The sequence below is a fragment of the Pollachius pollachius genome, assembly GCF_949987615.1.
Source record: "Pollachius pollachius genome assembly, chromosome: 7".
NCBI lineage: Eukaryota > Metazoa > Chordata > Actinopteri > Gadiformes > Gadidae > Pollachius > Pollachius pollachius.
Genome location: NC_136940.1, coordinates 11801392 through 11810949, shown reverse-complemented (window position 1 = coordinate 11810949; position 9558 = coordinate 11801392). Strand labels below are relative to the sequence as shown.

The 9558-nt window shown below is 43.8% G+C and overlaps 1 protein-coding gene across 1 annotated transcript; it reads right to left on the bottom strand.

Annotated features, from left to right (window-relative positions):
• Window positions 1-1036: 1036 nt before the first annotated feature.
• On the bottom strand, window positions 1037-9488 carry mettl13 (methyltransferase 13, eEF1A lysine and N-terminal methyltransferase). Its single transcript, XM_079739594.1, has 9 exons — window positions 8944-9488; window positions 8583-8855; window positions 7886-8351; window positions 4492-4691; window positions 3605-3794; window positions 3073-3237; window positions 2329-2541; window positions 1927-2058; window positions 1037-1762 (listed from the first exon to the last, which is right to left on the bottom strand). Exons 1-9 carry the CDS (start codon window positions 9094-9096, stop codon window positions 1467-1469), a joined length of 2088 nt encoding a protein of 695 aa, XP_079595720.1. The 5' UTR covers window positions 9097-9488; the 3' UTR covers window positions 1037-1466.
• Between the last annotated feature and the right edge of the window lie 70 nt (window positions 9489-9558).

Below are 9558 nucleotides of genomic sequence, written 5' to 3'. Positions count from 1 at the left end.
CAATGACTAGCCAATGACATGACACAATCACAAAAACGAACGGGAACGTTATAAGGACCACAGCCATTCTGAAAAAGTAATTCGGCATAAGCCTACTGCCTCCCTCTGGCACAACATTGTATGCTCAGTCCCTCTGGACCCCAGCGTTTTGCTGATACACTAGTGAACTCCTGAACTCAAAAAATCTCATTAATCCTTTAGAATTTAAAAATTCTAGATCTGTCTGTATTTGTAAGCTACATGGCATAATTCTAACCATGAAGGTTGTTGATATAAACGCTTGTTATATCAAATTGTTTATATTCAAATGATCTTATTTGTATTGGTATTTCCAACATCAACAAATCAGGCTGTTGTAGCCTTCTTATTGCCCTTAATTGGACTCTGTTGTTACATTTACATTTATATTTACATTTAGGGCATTTAGCAGACGCTTTTATCCAAAGCGACTTACAATAAGTGCATTTGTTACAATAAGTACATTTGTCATAAGAAGTGAAACAATATATCGCTGTCGGTACAGTAAAGATGTTCATAGAACCAAGTGCAAGTATTACAATCGCTAGGCTAACCCATTCCCCGTGTAAAGCAATGATAGCAGCTGGACGTACAACATTCAATGGTGGCTGTGCATTGGTTTCTATGCAGAGTCGAGGTGAACTCTGAACAGGTGAGTTTTGAGTCTTTTGCGGAAGCTGGTGAGCGACTCTGCGATCCTGACATCAGTAGGGAGCTCGTTCCACCACTGAGGTCCCAAAACAGAGAAAAGTTGTGACTTCGCTGATCGACCTTTGCTTGCTCTTAGCGATGGCGGTACCAGACGTCCAGCTGAGGTAGTTGAGCAGAGGGATCGAGCTGGGGTGTGTGGCTTTACTAATGCTTGGAGGTAGGCAGGGGCAGTTCCATCGACTGCCTTGTATGCCTTGTTACGAACGTTATTTGTGTGGATGCAAGGTAGAATCTATTAATATCAAGCAACTTAAAATATAGACTTATATAGCCAAAATGGTTTCTAATTTGTATATCAGAGACTTATAAAATAGTTACATTTCACATATTTAAACTAACACTTAAATTACAGCCTATTATATTTAACAAGCAAGGAACAGGAACATTCAGCAATTGCAAACAGCTTTGGCAGTGGTAATGCTAGCCAGGACAATCAACAGCTGTTGAAGGCATTGTGCACTTGTGCCATGAAAAAAAACATTTTCGGCGATTGTGAAACTTTGACGACAATCACAGACTTTTTATTTGCCAAACAAGATGATGGTCATCCAACAATGATCGGGATGCAAAGGAACAAATGTAGTTCCTGTTTAGCTGAGAGCTAGGCATTAATACCAGGGTTTGGATTCCATTCCCACTGGGGTCGGCAATATGAATGGTTTAAGAACAATTGGGATACATCAACTGCTGTTAAAGACACTGTAACCTTCTTGAATGGTTGCTGACAAGACAACTTTTTATGCAATTTTGAGGTCTTTTAACAAGTCGATGATGTCTATATGAGGGCCTGAGGCTCTTCCGGCCGTGTGGCTGCAGAGTGCAGCCTGCAGGATCTTGGCTGCCTTGGCCGAGGGCAAAGGCGGGGGAGAAGAGTTCTCCTCGGTCGCCCCGTCGCCACGGCAGCAGAGCAGTACCTCGTTGACTTCCCCTGCGATCTTCCGGGAAAACATTAGGGAGAAAGTGCCGCGCAGCCGCTCCAGCACGGTCTTCCTCAAGACTGAGTCCCGACACACAAGATTCAGCATGAAGACGCCTGGTAGATAGATACGCGCAGGGAAAGGGGGAAATACCAAACAAAGGCAAGACATGAATGAAAACACTTATGTTAAAACGAGTGGTGGTGAGCCAAATATGAGATATTTTTATGTTGAATTCCTTTTTATATATTAGGTATAAAAATGAGTAGCGTTAACATACCTTTTGGAGTTAGCAGGTTACGAACTTTCTCGAGGAAAGATGTTTCTACAAAGGCACTAGGGGGACAGCTCATACCCACAGTAGAGTCTTTGCTGTCCACATCAAACATGATAACATCTAATAAACAACCACCTGAGGAAGACAAATCCATAAAATGGTAGGACCCAATGTAGTGTTGTTGTGACCAAGCACAGCAAATAAAATCCAGTGTAAATGTACAAGATATTGGAGGAAGTTACAGACTCTAGCTCGAAATGTTGCACTGTTCCACCCTACCCTAAACTATTGGTTTAATATACAAATACAACATATACTAAATATATATTTGGAATAGCATACATTATTGCCATTGTTAGGCACTTGTATAAATCCTTTTGGCCTTAACTTCTCATTAAGACCCACCTTCTTTCTCTAGGTCGTTGATGCGCTCTAGGCCGTCCCCCAGGGTCACCGTCAGCCGGTCGTCGGAGCGGAAACCAAAGTAACCCTTGGCCAGTTCCAGTACCACAGGGTCCAGCTCCACCACCTCCACCGTGACCCCCGGCACAAAGTCCCGCAGGAACTGAGCCAACGCCCCACCTCCCAGCCCCACCATGAGCACTGATACAGGACAGTCTGGGGAAAGAGAGAGAGAGAGAGAGGGAGGGAGGTGGCAGGTCACAGCAATGCAAGGATTATAGAATAAAAATATATTATGGGTTTCCTTCCATCTTACTTCAATTCATTTCAGTTCTTCGTGTGGGTATGTGGTGGGTACTTTTGTCTTTGCGCTCGCAAAAATGTGTTCTTGAGGCCTGAACTGGATTAGGGAAAAGGGCTTTTATGCACTCTTTCCCATCGACACTTACAAAAGTGTTTAAATTCAAAACAGGATTTGAAACTAATTCTTAAGCTTCAGTCTTTAAACTGGCTGAAGTTTCTATTGCGTTGAGATTCTCTTTTGTTTTTATTTTGTCAGTCTGTACTTTTATGCAAGGAAATGTTTCTGCCTAACTGGGCAAGGACGTTCTTGAAAAAAACAATCTGTATCTCAGTTTGATCAGAGTTCAACTTCAAAAATGTTGATAAAAACCCATCTCCCCACATTGGAATCAGCTGTTGATCCTCCAAGTAGGCCAAGTCACACACACACAAAAACACACACACCTTTGTTTTGTTGTGCTCCCACACCCAGCATGGTGAGGCCAGCGATCATGACCTCATGGTGAGCACAGCACAGGAAGCCACTGTCAACGTGGAGGGAGCCTGTGGAGGCTGCTTGAGAAGCAGTCTGCTTCACCTTCTTCTTGCTCTTCTTTCTCTGATCCGATGCTGAAAGACACATGGATTACATTTTCTCATAAATATGGCTCGAAGGGTAATGTACTTGAAATACTTTGTCAAAAGGCAGATCTAGCTTTCATTTTTTTATATTTATTAAATATACCATTGAGAGACAAAACAATATATACAATATTCATAAAATATATATGTAAGAGAATTAAGTATATTACACTTATTAGTTGAAATTCTTTTAGTCTGCTTAAACCAAGTCAATGAAAGGTCAAAAATGTATTCCTTCAAGGGTCATGTCATTCTGTTCTGCATGCATTATATGATTGGTATTGTTTTGAAAGTATTGATATTTTTCCATAGAGAGCATAAGGTGTAGCATCCTGAACCAGAGAAGAGAACTGACCGGCCTCAGTGGAGATGAGGCGTCCCTCTGATTGGACGAGGCCTGCATTGGAAAGGAACACCAGTCTGCGGTACAGCTGTCCATCCTCCCCCCTCACGTCCTCCACACAGTAGTCCCCGCTCAGATCACTGACGCCCCGGCTGATCACTTCCCTCCAGCCGAGCTCCCCACCCACTGACAGAAAAGGTACCTGCATGCAGGCAGAAAGGAGCACACCAAGCCTTAAATCTATCGTGAGCATCTAGCACAAATCCCTAATGTATGCCTCATGTCCAAATTCAAGTCATGCTGTATGGTTTTTGATTATTATTTATCTTTAAGTGTGGTTTGTTCGAAAAACTATAGCAATCTGTCAGCTATAAGTGTGTGACATGTGCTGAGATATCTGGGGTGGCATTTTGGGTTGTTTAGTTTAAAGTTAGGTAAATCTTGCTAGCTTCTCCTCTGGCTCTTCACAACTCTCAAATCTTACCTACATTAGCTTTAAGATAGCCTTGTGATGTCATCCTAATATTCATGTTTGAGTTACTAAATGATGATCACTCTGGCCCTGGCAGTGAAGCAATTAATTTGAAAATATGGCCGCGGCCTCACGTTGCTCATCCAGCCAATCAGAGTGAAGTTCGTACTCTGTTCGCCCTTGCGAAGAAATCGGACTGGATGTAAAGCGTGAAACATATTTGAATCTGAGAAAAGCTCATCGAATTTTTTCACATCATTATTTGGTACATTTCTGATAAAAATTATGTTTGCTTCCATTTCCTTAGGCACCACCGTTGTTCTTTGATTTCGCAGACTGCGGCGCTCCAATAAGGCTATCCTTGTTCATCATGAAATTAAACTACATCCCCAGAGTGCTGATTAGTGATTCCTGTGTAACTTGTTACCTGCTGGTTTTCTGGCATGCCGGGGGGAGCTAGTTCCATCACCATCTCGGAGAGCTCTGCCTGCACAGCCTGCATGTCAGTGTAAAGCTGGTCCCTGTGCATTGCCACAATAACCAGCCGCTTGAAGTTGGCGCTAGCGGCGAGCTGGCTCCGGCCCTCACTGGATCCATACTGCCAGTCAGACTCTTTACCTTGTGGCACTGGGAAGGACCAAAGAGAAAATTCTGATTTCACAACAATGCGATGCGAGCCCACTTAGATTTTAATACAGACTTTACAAAAAGTATACCAGGGACAATGCACATATGACCAATATATTTATTATCCCCTGTGTAGAATATTGATGTATTTTAGTGTCTCTGTGTTCACATCTCTTAGTCTAGAAACATGCCAGTGCCTCTCATACTTATACGAGGTGTTATTTCCAACATTACGCCATTTGTTATGTCTCAACAAGGATGAACCAACCTAGTCGTCTGGGACATAGCCAGGGCCATATACATTATTAAGGGTGAAAGTGCTTTTGCTCTCGTTATTCACGTTTCTTAATTATAATACTCGCCCCAACCCTTTGGTTCAGTGAGAAGAGGGATCGACAACCAAGGAACACGTCTCGAAACTGCTCTTCAACCGCCTACGCTATACATTATTCAACCTATCTGTATCTCGCTGTATTACATCCTGGAATAAACCGTCTTTTTCAACCCTCTTATCCAACCTGTCAAGTTGCTTTGATTTCCACTTCAAGAATTACTGCTACGAATACGAAACACACAACGCAGAGTCTATACGAACAATTTAGCAATAAGCGGAAATCTAACAATTGGTGCCGTGACACCGTCTTGAAGAGAGAGGAGTGAGAAAAGGCCTGGAGACCTGCCATCTGAAGATTGCCCTGTGGTTGAGAAGACCGCGCACCTTGCCTTGCAAGACGTCTGATCAACGCCTGCCCTGCTGAGGGACCCGCATCTTCTTCAACGCGGCTGAAGCAGCACATCTCCATGCACCACGTGGGAATCAATGGAGACACGGACACGAGTTTAGTCCTTGTGATAGCAGAGGTGGCTATCTGTTCTTGAACTGAACTGTGTCTCGGCGTTGTCCTTATGCCCTACTACGAAATTTCATCCCCTTCACACCTGCGATGACCATCACCTGGAGAATAGTTCGGTTGCAACTACCTACTCAACACCAACCGAGCCATGCTGTTACTGGTATTGTTTGTGATGGTGTTCTGCTATCTTTTTACAGGGGGAAATTGTTCATTTGACAGCCGTAATGTAGTCCACAAAGATAACACTTTTTTCCAAATGGCCCATGGGTTAGCTAAGGCTAAAGGGGTGCAGTCGTTAAGGATTGTGGGCTTATGCCATCTTCGTCTAAGGTATATGCTTATCTCACTGTCCCGTTCACCAGCCCTGATTATATTGCAGCTTACGTGCATGTCATTGAAGGTAACCAGCCCCCTAGATCTGTAGCAGCCCAGGTTCCCTATTAAACCGTCCCAATGGATGCAGGTCCCCCAATTAATATCAAATCGAGCTATGCTCTTAAGGGTGTCATTTGTTGGACCAATGAAGGAAAGGGGTGGGATATGGGTAAGAGTGTGTGTTCATATTCAGCCATTGTGGGCCAGAACAGGTTTCAATATCAGAAAAGATTCTGTTGGTAAATTTCCCCCTACCCCCATTAACCTGCGTGCCTGGTGCTTCACCTGGCCGATCGATTGCCACTGATGCCTTGCCTATGGTAAATGGGACCATGTTTGTGTGTGGACAGGATCCTTAGTCATATCTGCCTCCTAATTGGGGTGGTTCATGTTATGTCCCCTATGTAGTGCCTGCTTTGGAGATTGTGTCAGAGGAACATTTAATGGGTAATGCTACCATTAGATCTAAGCGTGATTGAGTCCATCAGAACTTTCAAGTTGCTACTCCAACTCAGAGAGTCTTTTCTGCTATCATTCCACACTATGGTGTTAACAGTTGCTCTTGTTGAGATTAGAGATTTAGTCCATATTATTGACACTATAGCAAACGCTTCCGGCCATGGCCTGACTGACCTTAATCATGAATTGTACGGGCTTAGAACAATGATTTTCCAACATCAGTATCTATTGGACTTCATTGGTGTGCATCTTGGAGGGTACTGTTTCTTTATCGAGCGCCATTTACACCAGAGATATTGCACATATGTCCCCGATGCGTCTACGAATGTGTCCAATTATGTACATGACCTATCTATGATAATGTGGCTAGGCTGAAGTTGGAAACCGCTGGTTGGTCTTTGGGAGGATGGCTAAGTGGGTTGGGTGGGTCTATGTTTTCTGAGATAGTAAAAATCGCACAGCCATTTTTCCTTCACGTTATTATGCTCTATGTGGTCATCAAAGTTAGCTCTCTGTGTGTTTCAACGAATGACCGGCCCCCCAACCGACCCCCCCAGGGAGTGCCCCAAGCTTGTTGGCCCCCCTTGGGGTGTCTGTGTTAGAGAGCACACTACGTCGCAAGGTCAGGAGCCCAAAACTTCGCAAAGTTTCTATGGCTAAGCCTTCCTCTGGGCCCTTTAATTTTGTTTAGACTAACGGAACCACATTTCTGCTGGGAACAGTGAGAGCTATTAAAGAAAGGTGGAGCTTTACTGCCGAGCAGAGGGAAGTGTCTGGACAGTCGATTACCTTTATTATTTCAATTTTTTATCTATTTTGGTTTAATCATGAGTAACCTAATGAGTTATTTTTTTTAAGAAGCCTACACCTGGTTTACTTGTGTATGATGAGCATACCTTTATGTTTACTATAGCTTTATATGCTTTCTTTTGTTGATTTAGTTAATTGTTAATTGTTTTTACCAGTAGATACACTGAATTCTCATTTTTAAGGGTGATCTTTAAACAACGTTTAATATGAACAAGAGGGAGGAATATAGAATGTTGGTGTATTTTGTTATGTCTAAACAAGGATGAACCAACCTGGTCGTCTGGGACAAAGCCAGGGCCATATACCTTATCAAGGGTGAGAGTGCTTCTGTTCTCTTGTTATTCACTATTTCTTATTATAATACTCACCCCCAACCCTTTGGTTCGGTGGGAAGAGGGATCAACAGTCAAGGAACACGTCTAGAAACTGCTCCTCAACCACCTAAATTATAGATTATTCAACCTAAGTCTGTATCTCACTGTATTACATCCTGGAATAAACCATCTATTCAACCCTCTTATCCAACCTGTCAAGTTGCTTTGATTTCCACTTCAAGATCTACTATGACAGAAAATACACAACGCAGAGTCTATACGAACAGTTTAGAAATAATCTGAAATCTAACACCTGAAATGGCAATTCTCTTTGAAGAGCCAAAACACCCAAATCAAGCAAATGTTTAGCAAACATGCTCACCAATAAAGACCCCAAAATAGTTTCCTCTGGGGACTCTGGCGTTCTGAGCACAGTCCTGGACCGTGAGCGTGTACCTGGGCAGACCCGTCTTGACGTGACACAGGGTGAGTGAGGGGTTGGAGGAGGCGTCTGTGCGAGTACGTAGCCGTTTCCTCAGCACAGAGTAGGACTGCAGCTCCCTGACGGCCGACAGGAGCTCCGCCACACCCGCAAGGCGGTTTGGCGTGCCGTCCTCCCCGAGACACATTTCCAGTATGGGCACAGGCATGGGCTGGCGGAACTTGGTGAAGACCAAGATGAAGACGGGGAGTGCGAAGGAGTCCTCGCTGCTCTCCGCCTCCTGCAGGCAGTGGAACCTCACCGCCCAGCCCAGTGAAACAAAGTGCTCCACGGCCAACTTCACCACACTCTCTTGGGATAACGTCACGCAGAGGTAGCGCCCCCCAACACACAGCACGCGCGCCACCTGCCCACAAAATAGATATAAAAGGCATGGGAATTGCTCTTCTAGAGATTTATAATATGCACTCATGTTGTGCCCTAAAGAGTATGCAGATTTGAACCATTTTACTTTCTAGTAGACTAGATAGCTTATCTCTAATAAGTACATTGCCAATGCCATCACATTATCTATACCTTAATATCCATGGGTGTAAAAATAAATAAATTGTTTTTTTGTATATGTTAACTGTCCAACCTCAGCTAGCATCCTCCTTGCCAATGCTCCGTCCTCTTCAGATGCCATGGCATCCAGGGTGCCCTTGTCCAAACAGGCCTGGTAAAGGGCATCCTCATAGTGTGTCTGTGTTGCATCCACTTGCTGGAAAGTGAGATTAGGGCGACGCTCTGCATTCCTCTGGTTCATATGTGTCACCACTGTTTCGCTTATGTCAATGTTGGTCAGCCTTTTGTAACCAACATCATACATCTGTTCACTCAGCTCAGAGTTACCACAACCGACGACCAACACCTGTCAAAAAAAACATACAATCGTAATGTATGATTGATTTCGTGGCATATCGGTTAGGAATTGAAAGCATGTGAAAGAGACTATTTACCTTATCTTGGAGTTTTATATATTTATGCAACACGCCACAAAGTTTGTTGTAGTCTCCATACCACTCGAAAGACTTTTCGCCACGCTTCTTGAAGAACCGCTCCCAGTACTCCGCAGAGCTGAACTCCTCAGCAGAACGAGGTAATAGACTCATGGCGTTTCAATAGACACCTTATAATGACTTTAAGCGTTCTTAAACACATGGAAGAAAACTGTCATGCATCAAGCCGGACCATATTTTTGGGTGCACTGCTTTCTCATTGGATTATTTTCCAGCGGAAGAGTACAGAACCAACCGTTGATTGGTTCATATTTTTTATTGTGGTGAAACAATTGATGTTATTGGCTGCCTGTGGACGGATGGCCTGTGAGAAATGTGATCACTCCGGCTCGACGCCGTGTTCGAATATCCATACCTCCATGAGTACACTTAAACGTAGTACACTATCCGTACTCACTAAGTGCGGTAATTTTCAGATGTCAGTGTTGTTCCAAATCGAATACTCCGTGGTGCACTAACCGGAAATTACGATCACGACTGCCGCCGCGGCTCCTCCCCCGTAATAAACATCCCGCTTTGAACGGTGAACTCTTTACGCCTAGCAGCTATAAAAAG